Source organism: Neltuma alba, unplaced genomic scaffold (genome assembly GCF_004799145.2).
Source record: "Neltuma alba isolate B1F8T4 unplaced genomic scaffold, ASM479914v2 tig00013501_pilon, whole genome shotgun sequence".
NCBI classification, from domain to species: Eukaryota; Viridiplantae; Streptophyta; class Magnoliopsida; order Fabales; family Fabaceae; genus Neltuma; species Neltuma alba.
In genome coordinates, this window is record NW_021637727.1 from 15,141 (window position 1) to 40,535 (window position 25,395).

The 25,395-nt window shown below is 34.1% G+C and overlaps 2 protein-coding genes and 1 pseudogene across 2 annotated transcripts; 2 read left to right on the forward strand and 1 right to left on the reverse strand.

The window, feature by feature from the left end:
• Positions 1-5,343: 5,343 nt before the first annotated feature.
• LOC114737854 (S-adenosylmethionine decarboxylase proenzyme 4-like) lies at positions 5,344-7,190 on the reverse strand. The gene has a single exon (XM_028925839.1). The coding sequence runs from the start codon at positions 7,066-7,068 to the stop codon at positions 6,028-6,030; it is 1,041 nt and encodes a 346-aa protein (XP_028781672.1). The 5' UTR covers positions 7,069-7,190; the 3' UTR covers positions 5,344-6,027.
• Positions 7,191-17,394: 10,204 nt separating this feature from the next.
• On the forward strand, positions 17,395-20,081 carry LOC114737856 (probable galacturonosyltransferase-like 4). The gene is made up of 2 exons (XM_028925841.1): positions 17,395-17,442; positions 19,035-20,081. The coding sequence occupies exons 1-2, from the start codon at positions 17,395-17,397 to the stop codon at positions 20,079-20,081; spliced, it is 1,095 nt and encodes a 364-aa protein (XP_028781674.1).
• Positions 20,082-23,331: 3,250 nt separating this feature from the next.
• LOC114737858 (MO25-like protein At2g03410) lies at positions 23,332-25,158 on the forward strand (annotated as a pseudogene).
• The last annotated feature ends 237 nt before the right edge of the window (positions 25,159-25,395 follow it).

Here is a 25,395-nt window from a genome sequence, read left to right on the forward strand (position 1 = left end):
CCCCCAAAAGAAGGCAATCCCAAAAAGAAAAGGACCTTTCGCATTAAGGAAAGTGGAGGTGGGGCAATCCAAAAAGAAAAGAAGAACCGTACTATTGCGTGGAGGCAGAGACAAGACCCAGGAATAAGAGGGAATCAAAGGAAGATGAAATTTTTTCCTTCAACAAGAACCAGAGGGAGAAAGAGACAGAGATATTGATTGGGATTGGGCGTGAATATGCGCATGGACGGGTGGGTTTGTCTCAGAAGGAAGACAAACCACAGGCCAAGAAAACACCCACCCCGCAAAAAAACAAAACTCAACGCAGAACAGTGGGCAAGGGAAGAGAAAAATGGACAGAGGAAATCGACAAATGGAAAAAGTTTTTTGTTTTTTCTTGCCAAAAGACCAGAAAAAGACAAGCACAAATTTCAAACGTATGGCGACAAAGGAATTAATTAATGGGTGATCAACTAATAATAGCAATGAGGTTGTTTGGGGCATTTTAATGACATCTCGAGGTCAATTACTATCGTTGGGTTTTTAAACTGTCGCCACGGCGTTGCAGGGCTGCAATGCGCACATGCGCTGATCACAGGTGCCCTTCACACCTTCCTTTGGGGTAAAAAAAGTCAATAATTTTTGAATTAAAAAGAATAAATTTATTTTGAAAGCTTTTACTTAAATACTTAAATAGGACATCTGAAAAAAATTTTTTGATGCAGACTTGTCATAAAAGATTTATTCCCTAACATTAAATTAATATTGATTGTTAGAATAATGATTAGTAACTTTTAACATTTTTAATGATAGAAAAAAAACTGTCATGGTTTTAAATTTTGCATCCAAACTATACTTTTAAGTGAAAACTTTTAAAATAAATTTATATTTTAATCTATAATTTTATTTTGAAAAGATGGTTAGACATTATAGAAACATTAATGGAAGCTAATTCCTTTCATAGTGCTCCTTTCAATTCTTTTCAATTACAAATAATTAAATTCAGTGGATTAAAAACTTGTATTAAAATTTGTTAAATGTAATAAATATCTTTAAAATGTATTTTAAATAATACAAAACTTACGCAAATTCACTCATAGATTTAGGAGTTCTAAGTTGCAAGTCTAGAAATTTGACTTATAAGTTTATATGTAAAATTTGAATAAAGGGTACCAATAAGCCTTGGTTTTAATGGTAGGATTAAACATAAGCTCTTGAATTTGAATCTGTCTAAAGGGGTGTTTGGAAGTACTAAAAAGTGCTTCTCAAAATCACTTTTCCTCAAAACAAGGCAAACTCCTCTATATATTTGCCTCGTATACCGTAAAAACATTTTTAAAATCATGGTTTGGTTTTCATCCAAACACCTCCTAAATACAGAAAATGCCTATAAAGAGCCTTTCCCAATTAAACATGATTTGGCTCAAATTTAATCCAATTAAATAGGCGTATCAAAAAAATTGAACAAGGGGTAGTTTTGTTTCTTGCATGTGTAAAAAATGATACTCCTCCGGTCCTAATTATAAGACCCAATTGACTTATTTGAGGAGATTAAGGAAGTAAGTTAAGTTGGTTATTTATAATAAATAAGTGTTGTCATTCCTAAAATATCCTTGCTAATTAAGTATACTGGCTAAAACTATCATTATTAGAAGGATTATCTTGGAAAAAATGCATAAATATAAGAGATAAAATGGATTGGGTCTTATAATTAGGACCAAATAAAAAGTCAAATTGGGTCTTATAATAAGGACCGGAGGAGTACTCAAATGCCGTATGACCTGTCTCATTAGATTTGCATGGCTGAATTGTAAATATGTCTATCGTGTGACCTATTTATAACTTCCTTTTTTTTTAAAAAAATTATTAGGTACAGATATATTGATATGAATTCATGAGCGTGATCATAACTCTCCCACTAGTGGCAAATTGGAATGTGCAGAAACTATTTAAAAAAACAAATATTTATAGATATCCAACCACATTTCAGTAGCCAATCCTCCTCATCAAAATTTAGATTTGATTGGATGAAATGAAAATGGCCAGTATATAATTGCCAGTGTCTGCGTCGGAGCCTGGAGGGATGCCTTTTTTCTCCACAGTAAGTGAAGGACATTTTGGTAATCAACTAACAAAATACTATTTCGGTTTTTTAATATAACAACTAAATAACTAAAAAAAATAATTGAATTAGTTAATCATAATATATATATGTTGGCTTTCCTAAATAATCTTTTTTAATCATATGCATTAAAAATTTCCCCGGATAGAAACTCTTCATAATCAATAAGAATATTTTAGATAAAATATTATAGACTTAAAAAATAAAATAAATTGAGATTTTATATTTATAAATAAATTTAATTTTTAATTAGTTTTTATATTAAAGAAGCGGACTTTAGTTCAGTCCCTACACCTACAGTGAAATTCTCCCAACCGAAAATAAAGTTGAATACAGGACCACCATTTTTGGGCAAGCGGGTCAGTGTCTTTGGGTTGAAGAAATGGGGTCTTCAAGATTCATTGTGGGGCAGAAGAAGCCCACAATGGGCCCAGCCCCATTATAGTGTGGGCCCGTTTTAGTTTAATAGCATTTCTCTTGATAAAGCCCAATCTCTTGACATTATTTTGTTCAATTTTTTTTTAATTTTTAACAGCAGGAAATGGAAAACAGGTTAGAAAGACAAAAACACATTAGTTCTGTGGAGTTTTTGATAATACTATTGGAAATTTGATTGAACTATATGGAATAAGAACTATCATGTTCATTGTAAGAAAATAGAAAATCCATAAAATGGGAGCTTCTTGGTTTTCATAAATAGCCAACATTATTTTTGGATAGAGCTTGGAGCCTTGAACCTTACACATCAAAGCCAAAAAACAAAAGATCGTTTATTTAAACTTGTTTTTAATGAAATAATGCTTTTTATTTTTTTAAAAATTAATTTTTCAAAATTTATGAAAATAATCAGAATGAAAAATAGAAAATATTTTTTTTAAATTATTCCTGGAAACTATTTGAGTAGTTTCTGGAAATAATTAGATGTAGTAAATAAGAAAAAAATTCCGTTAAAATATGAAAATATGTGGAGATATGAAAAATTTAAAACTAACCAATTAATAAAATCATTTTGTCAATAGAAATATACAGACATATCATAAAATTTGAAAATTACTGAATAATAATGATCCCTAATGGTGTGTATAAAGAAAGTCTTGTGACTAATAGTAAAGCCCCTTCAAAAAATATACTCTGCAAAAAGATTAGTCACTGCTAACAGATATCTTGAGTTCAATAAAAAAAATAATGATAATATTTTTTTTAATTATTGTAACAAAATAAACAAAATATTTTTTTTAATAAAACCTTTACAAGGCAAAATATTTTTCATAAAATTTTTATATTTTTTAGGAATTACTAATTTTTTAAGTTTAGACAAAAGGTCCACTAATTTGTAGCTCCCATTCCCTAGCCTCTCATTCTCTCTTTTTTTGGCCGAAGTGCTGTGGTACTCTCACTGTCCCACATTCTCCACCTGTGCGCGAGACAAAGGGAAAAGGGAAATTCTCTTTCCTTAGTGGTGTCGACTGGCATCCAGGAAGTGTTAGGACTCGTTTAGAATATAAGCATTTTTTTTACCCAAAAAAAAAAAATATAAGCATTTTTTTAATCATAATTTACATAATATAAAGTAAGTATATGAAAAGAGTTTTATCTTAACTTATTTAAAATGTATTTATAAGTGATTTCAATCATAATTCTAAATAAAGTCTTAGACGATACAATTCGTCCACTGATCATTCTCATATTATTAATTTTGACACAAATTTTTTTTGCTACTGATAAAAATTGCTTCCTCCTCATCCTAATATAGGAGCCAATTGGGATGTTAGATTTGATACTAGATATAATATTTTAATTTAATTTGTTTCTTATATTTATCATTTTTGTCCAAATTAATTTACTAAACTCATAAATTAGTATATAATCTAATGTTATATAGAGGCATGTGAGAGAGATGATATCTTATTTATCATAATTAACTAATTTATTTAATTTTTTCTATCTTTTTGCCAACTAATTTTTTTTATCTATCTAAATTAACTAAGTAACTTTTATATTAAAATTCAATGGAGTGTATGAATAAATTTGGCTTCACCTAGCTTTTAATGAATTAAATCTGTAACTTTTTTAATTTATAATTATATAGTCAGTTCACAGTTAAATAAGTTTCTCCTTTTTAGTTTGATTTCAACACGAAAAAAATATATAAAAAGGCATTAAATTTAAATCAAATCACGAAATTAAAATATTGATTAAAGTTAGTTAAAAAGATATGTTAAAAATGTAATTTATTTTTCAAAAATGCCATGTCTACGAAGAGAGTAAGTGAGAAATAATGTGCGATAATTAATGCAAGAAAATGTTACTTCACCGAAGGGAGTACCTAGTAGTGGTGAATAACAAAACAAAGATAATTTTGGAAAGTAAAATTTGGAACTTCACCTCCCCTGCCCCGGCATTTATTTCAGGAGGGGTTACATTTTACCAAGTTTCGCACAAATTTTGGAATCTAGATCCTCTCTTTTTCCCCATTGTTTGCACACCCAAAAAGTGGGGAAAAAGATGCATCCATGGACAATTTTTCTTTACCTTCTGTTTCTAAAATCCTTCAAACTACACAATCTAGGCTCTATCTCCCTGAAAAGAGAGGGATCAAAAAGAAGACATCGTAAATACCGTGCGCCTACTTGTATCCATGTCTTAGGTGGTGTGGCTCGTACTATATCAAACACATTGGGTTATTATGAACCTTTTTGGTTAGATCTCCCTTGTTTATCTAAAAGGCAAACTGATATATGCATATATATATATATATATATATATATATATATGAACTTGGGACAAACTATTATTGCTTCTCTACCTGTCTCCTACTTTTGTGTCTTTTGTCATCTATTTCCCTTATTCTACATGGCTTGCCTGTCACCCAAATTCAATTATGGCCACGTGCATGTTAAGTTACATACCACCACCACCATCAACACTAACACCATATTTTATCTGCAAGACCAGAAGGGAAGGTAGATAGGGTCGTTACTTTGAGCTTAAAAAATAACAAATATTTCCCTTATATTTGTATACCCACTTTCTTTTGTGTCTTAAGCACTAGCTAAAAGGATATTCCCTGCGAAGTGAAAAGCCCATGCAAAAAGAAATTGTAATATGACCAGTCAAAATTTTCCATACAAACACTCTGGTATTGCTTCATGCACATATATTCTTTTTGATTGCAGGGTTCCCATAACTGGGTGTAACAGACCAAGAATGAAGGGATATAATTGATAATTATATGCCAAAAGCAAGATTTTGTTCTATAATAATCTAGAAACAGAGCATAAAAGACAAGAGAGGTAGATGATAGAGGAGGGGAGGAGGGGGAGAGAGAGATCAACATAGCCTCAAACAAGAGCACTTTAAAAACCCACTACACAAGCTCAAAAATCTTAGGCGTGACAGGCCTAAGTGGGGTGCATTATCATGATCATCCAGTAAACACCTTCCCCCACCCTACCTTCCCACCTTCCCTTTTTTTCACTATTTTGAAATAGACAAAATTTAAATACAGTTTTTAAATACTGGTTATTAAATTTTTTAATAAAGATATGATAAGTGGAATTTGTTTATAATTCAAAGTCACATAATTAAATGTTTCAAAAGAATTTATCCACATATCATATATTTATTAAAAAACTCAATAACAAACGCCTAAGAAAACTTGACTCAGAACCCCTCCCTTCCTTCCATAACCAATACCTTCATCTCTTAGCTCTTCAAACTTGATTACCATTTTTCTTTTGTATCTTTCTAAGCAAGTCAGCCCCAACATTCATAATCCACAATAATCACATTTAGCCATGTCATCCATCATCCCCCAGAATTTTCAACTAATTCTAACTCCCTATCTACTATCTCTCCCTCCGCTACTTCCGACCGCTGTTGCCGCCATTCTCGTCACTGTTGTCACCCCTTAAATCTTGGGGGTTTTAAGTGCTTCTCCGGCGAGATGTAAACGTTTGAAACACAACACTGCCAGCTGCAGGAAACTGGTCCATTGCACAACTCCGGCATTTCAAACCCAGAGGCTCAACGGCACTTGCCACACGCGTCCATATCTCGTTTTCATAGTCACTGCACGTGGTGGACACAGACATAGTACCTGGTCGGAAAATATGAGCCACCTTCCTTAGTACATGCACTATATCATCGTTGACGGAGCCTACACATTCAAAGCTTGCATAACTGTAACCATCCTCTGGAGTGACATGAATGGTGGAGTACCGATCCCCATCCATGCCATTCATAGAATACCCACAAGGATCAAATGCAAAGTCACAGATAAGTGCTTCAGGGTTGATCTCATTGATGCCTGTGAGCTCCGTCATGTCCTTCCCAGCAGAGTCCCCCGTTTTCCCATCCTCAGGCGGCCGGAAGAACTTGCGAGCGAGGACTGGATCGAGCTCTGTCATACAGATCTCCATGGTGTATGACGATGACGATTCATTGTCACGGAGGTAAGGTAGGTCAGAATCATCACTAGCTGTGAAAACATGCCAACAATGAGAAGAAGATTTGGAAGGCATGATTGAAGCTTTTCTGTAGCAGAGATTTGCGGGGATGGTCTCTTCCAAATACATAACTTCATCTTTGAAGCTAGTATGAGGGAAAGGCTGAGACTTTGGGAAGATGAAGCTGCCTCTGGTGTAGCGGCAAGAGCAGAGGGTGAGGCCTAAGTGATGCTGAGCATAGTAGATCAAGGGACGGATGGATTTGAGCAGTTGAGTGGTCCCACAAGTCTTGATGATGATCTTGGTTGGGTAGACAAAGAGGCTCGATTCTGATAACACATAAGCATCGAAGTAGGAGTTGCCGACCGCTGAAACTACAGTGCATTGAACAGCTTCAAGGACTTGTTGGAGTGATTCAAATTCAAGTTTCCTAAGACCCAGTTGGTGAAAAACTGGATCATCTCCAAAGAAATGGAGCTCCAAGCGCTTCTCAAACCCTTCAAAACCAGAAACAGCCATTGGCTTGAATGCGTAGTGCTATGTGGGAAACGAAGATGTAACAGAGTAAAACAGAGCAAAACGTAGGTTTTAGGAGGTGAAGGGATAAAGATGAGAGAGAAAAGTGTGATTGGAATGTAGAAGAGGAGGTGAGAGAAAAGATTGGGGTCAATGGGATTTATAGGTGTGTGAATAAGAATGAGAGTGAGTGTATAGGAAGTAGGGAGGGTTTAGAAGAGAGCATGCGGGTGACGGAACCAAGAATCATGATTGTAGGCATAATGAAGTGAATAGGATGATGATATACAACAGTTTCTTATGTTTTCTTTCTTTTTTGCTTTTTTTAAATATGAAATCTTCTCTTCCATCAGAGACAGCAATAGGAAACAGAATATATGCCCAAACACATCAATTGCTTGTTCCTTGTCCCTGCCTATTCTATGCATCCAAACTGTTGAGATGTTTGATCACGACTTGTGAATTTACAAAACCAACACTTAATTGAAATCGACTACACACATATCGTTTATCACTAAATTTGCAGTGGTCAAGCAAACACAGCAAGTTTATACTTTACTCTCTTTACCTTTCAAATGGAAAGTCGATTTAAAATCAATACAAAATATTTTTAAAAAAAATTACAACAAGTTACTCTATTAATTACTCATCAATATTATAAATCAATTTATCCATTATATTGTTTGTAATGCATAAGACTCGTATTTATTTTCATGTTGATGGGAACAGACCTATCCCGTGTTGGGGAAAATTAGTCACCAAGTATATCCATGTCCTTGATGGAATATTTTTTTTACAGCAAGAACTTTATACCATCCAATGGTACAAGGATCTTCAATCTTGATTCTTAGTTTTGTCAACTTCCATAAAATATAAATTGTACAATTCTCTTAATAGATATGAAATCTTTATGTGTACATGTATCTATCTAAGATACCATAAATATCCAAAAACCCTATCTTTTCTTTACTTTTTCCCCGTTTATCCAAAGATTTTTAGATTAAGGACAGGGGGCCTATTTTGACTAGAGGACCTGGTTGACCTGTTGCAAGAAGATGACAGACATAATTGTAAGCCATATGGTAAACTTCTTTTCACAATCACAGAGGAAAATAAAATCCAGTATGTTTCCAAGGCATGAGTTACTGAAAGGAATTTGATTTAATCAGTCAAAATTCAAACATTCAACATAACTATCTGAATGATAGTTCAAATAAAGCAGAAACACATTCAACAAAACTATTCGAATGATACTTCAAATAAAGCAGAAACATAATCATAAACCGAGCTAGATGTTGTTCCGCAGGACAACAATTATAAACCAGGGCTAACTGTTGTCAGTTGTGCAAGACAATTATTAGCTTGCTATAGGTAATTAAACCTCTCAATTAGAGCTATATTACCAGCAATAGAGGTTATGAGCAGAGCACAGCATAGTTACTTTGCAATAAAAAAAGAAAAAAAGAATTATAAGTAAAGGATCCAATTGCTTAGGACTGCGTGTAATGTGTGCACCCCTTAATACTGAAATACTGATAATGGCTACTGCATAATGGAAAAGGAGAAAAAACAACTCAGCTGATGGAGACAGCCTTGTCTATTCCAAGGAGAGCAGGTGTTAAACGGACGTGCCCAAAATGCCATCCATTTTTTGAGTTAGAACGATAATTGTTATTATGCAGAAGAATATTTATTAAGAAAAAAACAATACAAAAGGAATCAGGCGTGGCAGAAAAATAATGAGAATATCCATGAATTGGGGGAGGCCCGTACGTGAAATGAAAAGCACTTGCATCATTTTTATTCTTCATGCAATTTCATGTTGCTAGGTGGCATTATCATTATATTTATTTATTTTAGTGGCTTGTTTTCTGTATTTACCAAGGCATGCATGCACTGTTGCTAACCATGTCAGATTTCAAATTTAAAAAAGGATTCTCTTTATCTTCCAAGTGATTAGTCCTCAAAAGTATAGGGGTTAGAAAGTAATCAAAGAACGCTTTATCATTATGTTACCCGGAAGATTTAACTTTTTTAGGTTGATAAGATCTTATGTTATAATACGAATACATATGATTCTAACTGCTAGACAGAGCATATTATATTGTCTTCTTTAACTAAACCCCAGCTCAAACATAACTCTACTCTAATTTGGTCAGCCATCAAGTTGATTTGGATCATAATGTTTAATTTAACAAGGCTAGGTTTATGAGGAAGGGGAACAGTAATTTTGAAGTAAAAGGGAGTAATTAGTGCTTTATCGTCTTTTAGAGGAAGTTTTGGCAGCTGGTCTGCCTACAGCTAAAACGACCTTCTCCATCATGTTTGTAATCTTCTTGGCTTTCAATTTAAGAGTATAGTCAAGATTATATTAATAATTCTACACAATCAACATTGGAGAAGCTTCCCCTTTTTCAATATAGATGAGTGGACGTAATTATTTGAAAAAGAAAGAGCTAGGTAGAAGACTAACCAAATGGTAGAAGGGGGACTGAATAAACTACATTTTGGGGTAGAAAAGATGGGAGAGCAATGATGAAAATTTGTGAGTTCAGAATCAAATTTTGCAGTTTTAAGAGGTAGAAATGATGCAGAATGTATGGCGTCATGAATAAATCTGATGGGTGTGGCTGGCAACCTCCATTATGGCCACAATCCACCTCTTTGTGATGCACGCGCACCACCAAACTCAAACACTATCTCCTAAGCCACACTTTTGCTATCTTACTCTCACACGCAAGCCAACACTAGCATACCAACACAGGCACACACAAACACTCGCACTATTTGCAAATTAAACTCTTTCCCTTTATCTTCCGCACTCATCACAAAGGAAAAATAAAAAATGGTCAACCACTTTGCAGAATCAAATCTCACTTAAAAAGTCTCAAACAACAAACTCTTAACGAAATCCCAATTCTCACCTTTTCACATCAAAAGTATCAAGCCAAAATCTTGCTTTCTTACATTAATTGTTGGGTATTTTGAAGAGATAAAGAAATGGATTTTAGGAATTGAAATCCAAAGCTCTGGTCCCACTAAAAGTGGTCACCTTTCTAAAACCAACAAGCCTGAAAGCCACGTCCTCCTCCTCACTCCGTAGTTTAAATCATAATAATAATGCAACCACAAACCCATGATTGGTCCCACTATGCGCCCCCCGACAACCACCGTGGACGACCCCACAAGAATACACATCATCTAGCATGTGTTCCCAACTTCATGGCACACTAGGACCCATCTTTGTTTGAAAACGTAACTAGATTTGAGGGACATGTTGTCCCCACGCAGCCCTTAGCTGCGAGACAATAGCAATAGTTGGTAAGGAGTGAAGCGGGATTTAGCCGCCATACTTGCTCCCACGCGCATCAATAGTTTGGCACACATGTGCAATTTGGCGTATTTGGGTCAGTAAGGAAAAATTTTTTAGTGTGCACTATGAACACCCCAGGAGTGCTACTGTACCATGCGCACAACCCCAAAAAAGGCAAAATGCTAGGATTGGAGCCCACCATGGCTGCAGCTCTAGTTTGGGAAAAAGGGTTCCTTATCATGTTTTTAATACGAGTTAGTGCTTACAAGCCATCAAGATTTTGGCTTCATTTGATATGTCCTTCTCAAGTTTGTCAGAGTCAGAAGTGCCTGTGGCTAATGGCTTTGTTAAATCAAATGGATGTGATCTGATGTGTCCTAGTCTTTTTTTATTTTGCTTTTCTTACTCCTTAAAAGATAATGAGCAGTGCAACACAAACAGGACTTTAATCTCGTGCACTTAGTGATGGTAGCTATTGGAGGAAAATGAACAAACATGTGGTGGGCAAAAGACCCCCTCATTATGTATCTTCTTCATATTTAATTCTATTTACGGGACTCGGGTATTATTTGATTGGAAGACTTGAATATAGCGAGCATGTATAATCTAAAAGAATCTTTATGATTATACAGACACGCTTGATAAAGGAAATCTCAGAAGGGGGATGAACCATTCTTTATGTTTCTTCATCAATACATGACTTCACAAGGGTATTATTAGTTAGTAATCTAAAATCTAAAACTATAATAAAAAGATGCTCCCGTGAGAATGATTCTTCATCGTTGTGCCAATATTTTTTGAAGCAAACAAGACCCATTTTAAAACTTTTAAGTGGCCAATCTCTTTGGAAGTCCCCACAACCACAAAAACAAATACGGAGATCTAGAGAGAAACAGAGGTACCTCTCAAGCCTCAAGGTGACCAAATAATTTGAGTTTCCTAGCAATGTTCAACGTGGATGCCTCGAGCCCTGCCAATGCCACAGCTAAATCTATCTCGAAAGATGGAGATACAGTGAGGAAGAAAGAAACAGCAAATTTCATATGATGATATACTCAGAACATCATTTCTGTCATGCCTTTGCCCCTAGTTCTTCTCTCACACTTCCAATACAAACAGACTCTCTCTCTCTCTCTCTCTCTCTGTGCCTGCAAAATTCGAATTTATCTTGAATATTGATTGCTCCACGCAAGCATCATTCTGGTGCGTGACCTTGCGTTTGCAGACTTTTTCATTCACCTTTGCCTTGCAAGAATGCTACCCACAGAATTGAAAATTCCCACCCCGATCATGCCCACTAACAGCCCACCCACTAACGCTAACTCGCTTCACACTCTTTCAGTTTGGCACCACATTCTATGCTCAGATGAGCATCAACGCTCATATTGATCATGTTCTACAAAAAATTTTCACAATAATTTTTTATTTTAATTAATACAAAATTTATAATAAAGATAATCTTACAGAAATTTTTTTAAAAAAATAAATTTATCATAGAACAATTAAATTTATATCATTTAAATTACATTTTTGGTGGTTTAGATTTTTCTACAACCACAAGTACCAAGCACTAAAGGGGTGTTTTTGGTTCATAAAAAACATTTTTTAAAAGTAATTTTACACAAACTAACAAGTGTTGGGGGCAGTGGTTAGCGGCTGACACTCCGAAGGTGAGAATCTGGGAGCACACTTGTAAGTAGAGAGCGGTACCCATCTTGGCACAAAGTGCTATAGAATGCGTTCCACACAACCTCGACTCCGAATTAATCGGTTGCTTGGGTTTACCTGATCCAGTGGAAGGTTAGGGCCCAGAAAAAGCACCGGATACCGGGGGATGGGGGGCCAAAGGCCCTAATATCACCTTAGATCACCAAAAAAAAAAGTAATTTTACACAAAGGTAAAAAAATTTTAAGATGCTTATTTCGTATATTGTAAAATCACTTTTAAAATCATAGTTTGATTCCACCTAAATACTTCTTAAACGAAGACTATTTTGATGCAAAATTTATCATCAATTCACCATGATATTCTGCGTTTTTATTAAGAATTATTCTTAAATATAAAAAATCTTGGTAATGTAAAAAAATCTGCAAATATATTGAACTCAGTTGAATAATATTAATTATAATTATAAATAAACATACATTAAGCTGCCCCTTTTTAATAAAGATAACATATGTTCTTAATTAGCTATCGTATCTTTTTCTAGCCATCTATTTCAACAATATATCAAACTTTATCGGAACCCATTGGCTTGGTATGAGCTTTGCCACCTTTAAACGGGCTACATCTTGCGTGTTGCGGGGTTGTCTGTATCTGCCATAGATAAGTATTTATGAGCATCTTCATATAAATCAAAACAAAATTTTCCTATCATATCCATCTCGTATTTCGTAAATTATTATTGAAAAGTTATTTTTAAGCTACTCCAACCAAACTTTAGTCTTGGATTCAGTTAAGATTTAAAGAAAGGATCAACTTTTTTTATATGGGGAGATTTATAAATTTATCATGTTTCATATGTATTTGAACACGTAAACCCATCTATTGGACTAGCCTGAAATCCATGTTTGCATTATAATAAGTTGATTATTGGGTACTTGAACTTTATTTTACCCTTTTGTTTTAAACATTTTCATGCGAGAATCATAGAGGCAAACACGAAGAGAAGAAGAGAAGGCAAGGCTCCTAAGAGTTGGTTATTGGTAAATTGACTTGTGAACTTGGAGCCTTTAGCTGGGGCCAAGTGCAATAGGAATACTTGGAACTATTTATGGTGTGAATGGGATTTATTGAGGAAATTGTGCTTTGATACAACCTTATTTGAGACATCTTCAAGTACTAAATGTGGATACCTTTTTTAGCGAGAATTTGAAATTTATTTGTTATGTTGTAAATGATTAGTCTATTCTAGTAGATCCAATACAACTTTATTGGTAGGAAATTTTGATCTCTATCATGGTAAGATTTTTATTGTGGGCTTATTATTGTGGGGCTAGAATTTCTAGGCCCTAGGGCTTTAAATGTGCCTAAAGCCCATCTATATCTTATTAATGTTCCTTTTAGAATCTGTGGAAGAGTTTAAATCTATCTTTTTTTAACCATATTAGACCCTTTTGTTGATAAGCCTGACGTTTTTTTAACCATAATTAATCTTTAATTACGATGTCCAGTTCTGTTTACCGTGATAATGCAAAAATATCCCACCCAAATCCATTCAAAATCATTTTTCTCCTCAGAACTCTCCAAAAGGTAAAAGTAATATAATGGGTTTTAGATATTGTTCAGTTAAAAAATTGCAACCTGGCTCCTTTAATATGCAAACACTACCTTCGGGCCTAATTATAAAAGTCAATTGACTAATTTGAGGAGATTAAGAAAGTAAGTTGAGTTAGTTATTTGTCCTAAATAGGTGTTATCTTTCTTAAAATATCCTTGCTAATCAAGTGTATTAACTAGAACTATAATTATTAGAAAGATTATCTTGGAAAAAAATGAGTAAATATGAGAGACAAAGTGGATTAGGGTCTTATATTTAGGACCAAAATAAAAGTCAAACATGGTCTTATATTAAGGACCGGATGTAGTACTATTTTTTTATCTTGATTATAAGACCTCGTTTACAATTTACAAATCAAATCTTATAATTAGAACCAAAGGAGGTATTTCACTAAAATCCCAAAATTTTGCTACAAGATTTCATTATTTGAATCCCTCCTGTGAACTTATTTACTCTGAGTTTCTACCAATTCCAATTTTTTTTTCTATTAATGAGTGGATGAAATTTTATTTATGGCCTTTCAAAACTTATGATTTTTTAACTTTAAAAAATTGAAAAATTTATATTATGAGTATTATAATAATTTTGTTTAATTTCATTTTCACTTTTTTCTTGCTTTCGTCCTTCTGAAGAGTATAATAAAACTAAAACTTATGATATTTTCATTTCTTTATATATATATATATATATATTATATGAATATAACCGTGAGTTATAAGATTTCATGGTGGGAAAACAAAAAACAGAGTCATGAGATTTCATTTTGTTAAATTTTTAATTGACACTGAACCTTCTGGACACATATAATGATGATATCCAATTACATTCATTAATTTAACTTTTCAAGAGTTAACTAAGTGGTTTGGCCCAAAAAAAAAGAAAAAGTAGTGGACTAAGTGGAAACTTCTATGTGTCGGAATGTCCCCAGTCTAACTGCTAGTTGCTTTCCATGAAAAGGTGGACCTCAACTTGCTAATCAACAGCCCTAAACCTCTAATTAGCATTGGACTATATTATTAATTAGTTTTGAATGCTCATCCCCTCCAGTGGATTGCTGACTCAATGCTGACATAAACATGGTGTCATTCTGCTGTTACAAAATACTATTGGTACTCTACAAAATACAAATCATTCGCTGAAATTAACTTCCACGACATGTTTTATATACTCTACCAGGTTACTTCAACTAATTTATTAGAATTGAAAAATAGTACTTCTCCGGTCTTTAATATAGGATCTAATTGTTGAGTTGATTTTGGTCCTGAATATAAGACTCATTTCTCATATTTATCAATTTTCTCTAAATTACTCTTATAAATACTCCCTCAACCATAATCAAGTAGAAGAGAGAGGGGGCATTGAGAAAGATGACTGTGGTGTTTTAGGAAAAATATGTCACATTTCTTGTAATTAACTAACTTACATAACTTCCTTAATCTAATCAAATTAGTTAAATGGGTCTTATATTAAGGACCGGAGGAGTAGTTAATTTATTAGATTTATTTTAAATTATTTTTTTTAACTTTACCCATATTAAATGAGGCTATGAAGGAGAAAAAAATAATACAACAAATTACACTTTAAGCATGAATTGTATGAACAAAATTAACAAATGAACATTAATTATTTTTCAAGTTACTTATATTTTGAATCTAATAATTACAATTATTCTAGAAGCGAGTTACTTCTTTGGTCCTTAATGTAAGACCCATTTAACTAATTTGATTAGATTAAGGAAGTTAGTTAAGTTAGTTAATTATAAAAAATGTGATACGTTTTTCTTAAAATACCACAATCATCTTTCTTAATACCTCCTCTTCCTCTTCTACTTGATTATAGTTGAGAGAGTATCCATAAGGGTAATTTAGAGAAAATTGATAAATATAAGAAATAAATCTTATATTTAAGACTAAAACCAATACAACAATTGGGTTCTATATTAAGGAGAGGAAGAATATATCATCAAGCGTACGGAGAGTATTCACAGACAAGGAAGGGTCGTTGGTTTCAAGCGTAACCCGAAACATAAGAATTGATCTTCATAATTGTAAAGATTCACGGTTTTTTTTTTTTTTTTTTTGGGTGAAGCAACCGGGTATCCCCGCCAGATAAGCGACACACTAATCTCACTGAAAACTGTCAAGCAGTTCAATGACCGGGTGTCCCTTTCAAGCGGATTTTCTTCATATACGTCACCCCAAAATCAAAAACCGAGAATTAGAAACGCTTAACAGAACACAAGCCTTTTACCACCTGCGCTAACCCGCGTTGGTGGTGTGTAAAGATCAAGGTTTCAAGAAAAGTCATAATTATTAATCAGAAGCACTATATCTTATTTATAGGTGTTTGAAATATGAAAACTATAGTTTCAGAAGCACTTTTTCACAAAACGAGGCAAACTCCTCCACATATTTATTTCGTAATCGTAAAAGCACTTCTAAAATCATAGTTTGGTTTCTATCCAACACCCCTTCATGTATAGATGCACACATGTATGATATACAACAAACAATATGATACGACTGGCGTTTTGTAGTTGCACGTACGTTTTCAATCGCATCTCTCCCTCTGTCCTTTGTTTCCCCCTGTACATATGCAAAAATACTATTTAAGAAACTGTTGGATATTAAATATGAATATTTATTTTAACAAAAATTCAAACTTTGATCTGTCGTGATCTTTCTTGATTCATCTTACCGTATAATATAAAATAAATTATCACCCAACATCTTGATTTTATTTTTAAATGCACCTAATATTATAATTTTTTAATGATATAATTTTATTCATAATGTTTTAAATTTGATGCAATCTCACCATTTTTTTATTCATTTAAAAGTATCTTTTTTTTATCTTAACAGTTAAATTAACAATTTGGTTCCTTTTAATTAAGTTATTAACAATTTTCATACAAAGCAACTAAATTATAATCACATCAAAAAATAAAAAAATGGGTGAGATTGCACTAGATTGGGTAAAACTGTATCACTAAAAAAACTGAGGTATTGAGTACATCTAAAAATAAAATCACGGTGCTGACATCACCTTTACTTACCCTATAATATTCATTCAATATTTATATAGTAAAATAAAAGTTTCTTAGTGTTATTAAGGTAAAACAGGGGATTGAAAATCTTATAATTAAACTCAATACTCTCGAATTATTTGTTGGCCAATCTCTTAGAATAAAGAAGACATAACAAGTTTTATTCGTGTAATTATTTTAATTTTTTTATTAGTTATAAATATTTTATTCATTTTTTACAACATGAATATTCTTTTTTTTTTTTCCGTTTACACTGCCTGGTAATCCGGTGCCTACTGGCAATCGATTAATCCGAACTCGAGAGGTAGGAGTGCCGCCACATAGGCAGGATTGTCCCTCTCCCAACGAGAACGTTTCTCGAGACTCGAACATGTGTTCCATCCTTATGGGGGACGTTACCACTTACCAGTTTGACCAACTGCTCGCTGGTTACAACATGAATATTCTTTTTTTTTTTAATAACAAAAGACGCCTTAACTAGATCCTATAGGATTGTCGGTAACAGGGGGACAATCCGTAGCCAAAATAGCAATAAGTTGATCTGGAGGTTCAAAAACAGTATGAAACCCGGTAGTGCCCCAAGGCCTAGTTTCGCCAAATAGTCTGCAGCTTCGAGGAGCATAAGTAGTCTTGACTTCCCAGTCCCGATTCAATAAATTTTGAATTCCTCTTATAATTAAATGATCAGCATGGAGTTCGTCAGGTTTCATAGAGAGGAGTTCGAGAACATTTGTCGAGTCGGTTTCCAATATTACGCGCCTGAATCCCCCCCCATCCATGCGACTTTGAGACCTTAGAGGCAGCCATGCAGCTCCGCCGTTAAAGCATCACCAGAGCCAATATGACAGAAGAAGGCTCGGATGAACTCTCCCTTGTCGTTAAGCAACACGCCAGCACAAGCATTTATGTTTTGGAAGAATGAATAAGCACCATCAATATTTACTTATAGCCAATAGCTCTCAGAAGGTTTCCACTTCTCACCTCTTGGGCTGCGCTTCACTCCTTCCATATTGGTCCCTTGAAGACACATTTGAAGTTCATGCATATTGGTCAGTATTGCCCTTGAGTTAGTAATGATTGTCTCGTTCTAGACTTTCTTCCCTTCAAAGACAAATAAGTCCGACGTCTCTAGATCCACCAACAAATTATTGTGAAGAAAATACTCGACCAGACATTTGACCCCCTTCTTCTGATATCAACCCTGGGTAGTAGGTCATTACCGCAACAATACTTATCATCAGTTACTATCTTGACCCAGAGTTCATCACGACATTTAGCTAGCTTCCAGCCCAATTTCATTAGAAGAGACTTGTTATGCAGTTTCGCACGTCGTAACCCCAAGCCTCTTTGAGATTTTTCTTGACACACTACGTCCCATGCGACCAAAGCTGCTTTACGATGTTCGGGAGTGCTACCCCACAACATGAATATTCTATTCATGCACATAGTTTATTTTAACATTTATCTTATAATTTTCAATAGAAAATACTCTTTGGCCAAAAAAAAAATAGAAAATACTCTTTTTTTTAAATATATTTATTTTCTGTTTTTACATATAAATAATTATAAAAATTACAAAACACTCTTCTTTTTGAAAATTTTAGAAAGTGTCATATCCTCCATGTCATATTGTTTCGCGCATGGTTTTCTTATTTGAAAAATGTCTACAATAAAAAAACAAACTACTACTCCTCCTTAATATAAAAATTTTTTGACTTTTATTTTAGTTTTAGATATAAGATCCCAATTCATTTTATCTATCATATTTATCTACTTTTTTTCAAGATAATTCTTATATTAATAGTAGTTTTAGCTAATACATTTAATTAGCACTTGTATTCTAGAAAAAAACAACACTTATTTATTACAAGCAACTAATTTAATAAATTTTCTTAATCGACTCAAATTAGTGAACTAACTCTTGTATGAAGAATCGGAGGTGATATTATTTTTATTATTACTAATGAAATAAATAAACGAATCAGTCAATAGCAAAGAAAAAAAAAATCTACATTGTTTGACTCCCTTTGCCGGCTATACGACCAAAATTAGTCCATTCCTAGTCCAAAAGCAAATTCCGACAATTTCTCTCTTCCATAAACTCGCTTACTCCTAACCCCTTGAGATATGAACATTACCTCTTTATCATCAGATTTCGATCATTCTCCATCTCTCATTCCAAACCATTTACATTCTTTCTTAAATTTCCCAAAACCTTAGTCCTCCTTTAGAAAACAATAAGAAAACACCTACACCAACAATAAAAAGAAACAGAAAGAGGACGAAGAAACCAGAGAGCCAAAAAAAAAAAAGAATCTCTTGGAGACAGGATGGCCTCTCTTCCTCTACTCTTGGCCTCCTGTCCCTCGTCGTCCTCCACCCCATCTCCAGCGCCGCCGCCATCCGCCTCCGTGGCGTCCGCCATCACCCCTCCTCCTCCTCATCAGACCTCCCTCTCTTCCGGGAAGCCCCCGCATTCCGCAACGGCGATGAATGCGGCTCCAATGACGCCGACCGCATCCACGTGGCCATGACCCTCGACGAAAACTACCTCCGGGGAACCATGGCCGCCGTGCAATCGATGCTGCAACATTCCACGTGCCCAGAAAACCTCTCTTTCTATTTCCTCTCCGCTCGTGACGACCCTGAGCTTTACAACAGCATCAAATCCACCTTCCCTTACCTCAACTTCAACATCTCCCGCTTCGATTCAACCCGAGTTCAAGGAAAAATCTCAAAGTCCATCAGATTAGCCCTAGACCAGCCATTAAATTACGCAAGAATCTACCTCGCAGACGCTTTACCAAAAGAAGTAAGACGTGTAATATACCTAGACTCAGACCTCATCGTCGTCGACGATATAGCCAAACTCTGGGGTGTAGACATGGAAGGGAAGGTCGTCGCCGCACCGGAATATTGCCGCGCTAACTTCACTGTATATTTCACGAGCAACTTCTGGTCAGATCCTTACCTAACGAAGACGTTCGATGGTAGAAACGCGTGTTACTTCAACACAGGGGTGATGGTGATGGACGTAGAGAAATGGAGAAAAGAAGGGTTTACACAGAAAGTGGAGGAGTGGATGAAAGTGCAGAAGGAGAAGAAGATATATAACTTGGGTTCACTTCCGCCATTTTTGCTGGTGTTGGCCGGAAACATAAAGGCGGTGGATCACCGGTGGAATCAGCACGGGCTCGGTGGTGACAATTTTGAAGGTAAGTGCAGGAGCTTGCACCCTGGTCCGATCAGTTTATTGCATTGGAGTGGCAAGGGCAAGCCATGGCTCAGGTTGGACTCCAGAAAGCCATGCATCGTCGACCACCTTTGGGCACCTTACGATCTGTACAGGTCGTCCAGACACTTTCTGGAAGAATGATGAGGAAGAAGACGACGCGTGCATGGCACGAACAAATATCTTGTTCTTATAGGTATATATATATGTAACGGTCAGGATTTAATCTTTAGAGAAATTAAAGGTCGAGTTTTCGCAATGGCTAGGGCAGGCATATGTACACTCGCAAGCGTGCACATATATACAGAAACGTGGTCAGGGAAAGTTGTGCGTGTGCGTATGTGTGTGGGTGGGGGAGGACAGTTTTGTAATTCATCAAATGACATATTGTTGAGTAGAGGAGAAAAGGATGATGTGTAGGGTTTTTGGATGTGAGAAGAATGATCTATATATATGTATACGACCTCTTCCTAGACGCAGAGCAATGTAAATTTGTAGGCAAGGAGAGAAGTTGTTGTAAATCCTTTTAATTTTATTCTTTTTTTGGTACGGCTGATTTGTTTTATTTTAATTTTTTCCTTATTACTACCTCCGGTTTTAAATATAAGATCTCGTTTATAAATTATAAATGAAATCTTATAATTAGGACTGCAGGTAGTACTAACTACATATAGTGTGGGAGTGCTGTGTAAATATATGATGAAATTAATAATAAAGTTGAACGTGAGCTTTATCTAAGCACAAAACTTCTCCAACCTTGAAGATTAAACGAATTAGCTTGGCACGTGGTGAGAAGTTATTTGTTTACTTATTAATTAATACTCCTCCGATCCTTAACATGACACCTAATTATTGAGTTGATTTTGATCTTAAATATAAGATTGATTTATCATATTTATCAATTTTTTCTAAATTATTCCTATGCATATTCTCTCAATCATAATCAAGTAGAAAAAGAAAGGAAGACATTAAGAAGATGATTATAGTATTTTAGAAAAAAATCATATTTTTTATAATTAAATAACTTATCTAATTTTTAATCTAATCAAATTAGTTAAATAAGACCGTAGGAGTAACTACTTTTGCCACCCTCCCTCGAAATCCTTGTCTGCTTACTCTTTTTCATCCCTCCAATGAATATGTATGGTCCGGGAATTAGTGCACGTCTTCTAGTCACTCTCAAAGTAAACATAAAGTAGGCTTATTTTACAATGAAATGGAAATTAAAATCAAACAGATTTGGAGTCAAAACCAAATCTTATGCTAATTATTAAAGGTGGCGTAAATTTCACTTTTTACATACATAGGTTACTTTACATATTGACGTAAATTTAATATATTATTCTATGCTTTATAATACATTACTATATTTTGGCCAAAAAAAAAATACATTACTATCTGTCCTAAGTCTAAGATCTAATGCGTAATGTCTTTTGCACTACAAATTAAATCTTATATTTAGGATTAAAGATAGCATTTTTCGCAAATTGATATGAAAAATCCTATAGTTGTGAAGGTTTAAGTCATTACGTGGTGATTGGGGTGTGAGGTTTTATATCAACTAGAGAGAGCATGAGTAAATGAGACTAGTAGAGAGCATGGTTAGAAAGAGTATCCTAACAAAAATAATATATATATATATATATATAATATTACAAATACTAAACTAATTTTTTTTTAATTTATTCAAATTAGTTAAATAATTCTGATACTATTATTAAGGACATGAAGTAATATTAAGTCAATACTAGTGGAATGAATTATTATAACTCATGAAATTTGATCATAAGCCATTTATATTAGCAATCCCATCATATATTATTGTTTAATTACTAGTTATAGCTACTACCTACGGTTCTTATTCAAGATATTAAAAAATTAATTAAATTAGTTACTTATCATAAACATATATTGGTCTTTATAAATTATTTCTTCAATCATATATAATGGATGATAAAATGCATTCTTGATGAGAACTCGACCCCTTACAATCAATCAATAATGATATTTTGAAAAAAAGAAGAAGACAAAGATATTATATTTAAAACAAAATCTAACTTTTCAAGTAACTCTTATATTAAGAATTTGATGTAGTAGTTATTCACTTATTCTCTCCCAAGTTACCTTATTTATACACATTGCTGAGTAATCTATAGCTAGCAAATACTATATGGTAATAGCTTATCTTATGGGACAAGTCAGCCATATCTTTGAAAACAAGTTCCTGGTAGGTTTTTCTTTTTTAACAAGTCAACTCGTTTGCGCCCTATTTATTCCAGTATAAAATTGCACGTTCAAGGCCGCCAATTCCAAATTCCCATAGAATCAGACCTCAAGTTGACAGAAATATATAGTATACCGCCATTTTATTTTTACAAACTAATAAATAATTAATCAATCTATCTATATATTTACGCACTACCTTCTGTCCTAAATATAAGAGCTAGTTGACTAATTTGAGTATGTTAAGAAAATAAATTAAGTTAGTTATTTATACTCCTCCGGTCCTTAATAAAGACCCATTAACTAATTTGATTAGATTAAGGAAGTTAGGTAAGTTAGTTAATTATAAAAAAGTGATATATTTTTCCTAAAACACCATATCATTTTCTTAATACCTCCTCTCCCTCTTCTATTTAATTATGGTTGAGAGAGTATCTATATGGGTAATTTAGAGAAAAATTAATAAATATGATAAATGGGTTTTATATTTAGGACCAAAACCAACTCAAAAATTGGGTCCTATATTAAGGATCAGAGGAGTAATAAAGAGTGTTATCTTTCTTAAAATATTTTCGCTAATTAAATGTAGTACTAGACTATCATTCTTAGAATGACTATATTGAGAAAAAAGTATAAATATGAGAGACAAAATAAAACGAGATCTTATATTAAAATCAAAATAAAAGTCAACCATATTAAGAATAGAAGGTAGTATAATAAAATCTATAACAAAACATGTCCATAATCTGATTAACTGCAAATTTTTGAAAATTCCATAAATAATAATTTATATTGACACAGTAATAATAATGATAATGCCAAAGATTTTTATGCGAGTGGGTGGAAGCTTACCAAATTTGTAAAAATCAGACTTGGCTCATGCTTTGCAGAGTTTTTTTTAAAAAAAACTTTATAGATAGATTTACAAAAATTTGTTTGTATCTTAATTTGAGACAACACTATATATATTTAAAAAAATTTATAAAATTATTTTCTGCTAAGAAAACTCAAATTTTTGGATAAAGATTTATTATTATTATTATTATTATTATTATTATTATTATTTTTCAAAGCAAGGCTGGTATATTTTCGTCTCGTGTTGAAATTTGGACACAATGATGAAAAGCCGCGAGTCATGAGCCACAGCAACCGAGTCACGGTACGAGTTGAAAAATCAAAATGAGAACCATTCGAATATTCATCTCGCTCGTCGAATCGAAGCTCGCAATAATCCACAATGGCGATGAGTAATTGACAATTACGACCAGAAAAATTCCAAAAGAGAAGCAAGTCCATCAACATCAGCTGCATATTGCGCGCGAAGATCATCAGTTAAGGAAGGAGCAAGCAAAAAGGGAAAGCGAAAAGAGAACGAGAGGGAGTTCATTGCGGAACCGATCTTCATGTCATTCTCGTTCTTTAAGGCGAGGCCTAAAAACGCCACAGGAGGTGGCCAGGTCTATCAAGGACAGTCTTAATGCCCTCGATACCAAGACTGTTGTTGAGTTAAAGCTCTCGAGAAGGTTTTGCTTCTATTCTGTGTTCTGCTATTACTTTTTTCGCATAACAATTTCAATGGTGTTCACGTTGTTGACTCACTCAATCTTCATCCTTTTCGATCCGAATCCTTAGTACTGTTTTTAAGCTTTCATTTCTTAGCCAAATGTGCGGACTTGATTTGCTGATAATTATAAATTTCTTGAGTTGTATCATGCGGATTGTTCTTTTTAAAGGGCACTTTTTGTCACCACCATGTGTTGTGCTATGAATATTCTGTGTTACACGCGGACGTGCTTGTTTCCCCCCTTTTTTTTCTTAATGGAATATTAATGCAACTTTCTGTGATATCTTAATTGTTTATTTTAATTTTTGTGATCATGAATTGTTTATTTGAGTGGCATTATTGGTGGAGTAACACTCTGCAGAAAGGATTTCAAGCTTTCAGCTTTTCTATGTGCATGTTTTTCCAAACAGCGGATGCTCTGATTTTGGCTCTTGGAAGTTTCCTAATGGAAGTTGGCTGGTTTCCTTTTGTATATCTTATAAATGAAGTTTTCTAGATAAGTCCCTTGTTTATCCAAATGGTGTACGGAGTTAGTAAACAAGCAGCTTGTATTGCAAACGCAAAATCAGAATCAAGCGAGAGTTCTCTTTACCATTTCAAGTACAAGTCATTCGTTCATTAGATTATGAAACTAATATAACTGAAACCTGTTAAGGAAATAAAAGAAGGCACAGAGAATATAACTTGAAAAATAGAAGGATGTATTTACTTCCCTTCATTAATCTTGTTGTAACATCTGTGGTAATACTACACGTGGTGGTTGCAAGCTCGCAATGTGTGAACTTGCGAACTTAACACTTTAATTCAGAGAGCATCTACAAAATAAACAACTACATTAATCTGAAGACGAAATTATAATTTGGTTGGTACATAACTGGTTTATATCTGGTTCTTAATCATCTCAAAGGATATCAGAGAGGTAGTTGTTTAGCTTCCATCTCAGGAATGCTTCCAGTTACTGCCATCTTTTTCTGGGAAGAAAATGAAGAAATAATGACCTAGAGGTGCGAACATTTTGTTGACTGTAGTTATTTTATATTAGATTATTTATTTTTTTATGCTTCATCAAAGGCTTTAGAGGAAGTTGAGAAGAACTTGCAACAATGAGGTGCATGCTTTCTGGAGATGGGGAATCAGAACCAAACATGGATCAGGTTACCCAGCTTGTAGATGAAGTTTGCAAAGAGGATGTTATTGATCTTCTAATTCACAAGCTGCCAACTCTGGGATGGGAAGTAAGATTTAGATTGATACCAAGCGCTAAAATGTTCAGTTGGCCAAATGGTTTCTGATTATAGTAATGTGAATTCTGATACAGGCAAGAAAAGATTTAGTCCATGCTGGTCCATATTGTTGAAACATAAGGTTGATTCCAAATACTGTTGTGTGTAGAATACCTTGAACAACACGCTGGTGCTCGACTTCTTGTGTATGGTAAGTGTGGGTGCATCATATCTATTTCCCTAAAGTTTGAACTGCTTTTCCCCTCAGTTCTTTCCTCTTCTCCCAAAGTCATACTTTCAAGTTAAGATATCTCATGTGAAAATTCTGGCTTGCAAAGTTGGAAGGTATAAATTAATAATATGTGCCAAATTGGAAGCAATTTTGTTTCTTGGACTACGAATATGATGTTGCAAGAGGCTAGTGAAGGAGAACATACGATCATGTTAG

Coding starts and splice junctions, on each gene's coding strand:
- LOC114737854 (XM_028925839.1), bottom strand. CDS start 7,068: ATGGCTGTTTCTGGTTTTGAAGGGTTTGAGAAGCGCTTGGAGCTCCAT.
- LOC114737856 (XM_028925841.1), top strand. CDS start 17,395: ATGGAGTTCGTCAGGTTTCATAGAGAGGAGTTCGAGAACATTTGTCGA. Junction 17,443..19,034: donor AGTTCGAGAACATTTGTCGA/GTCGGTTTCCAA, acceptor TCTTGGAGACAG/GATGGCCTCTCTTCCTCTAC.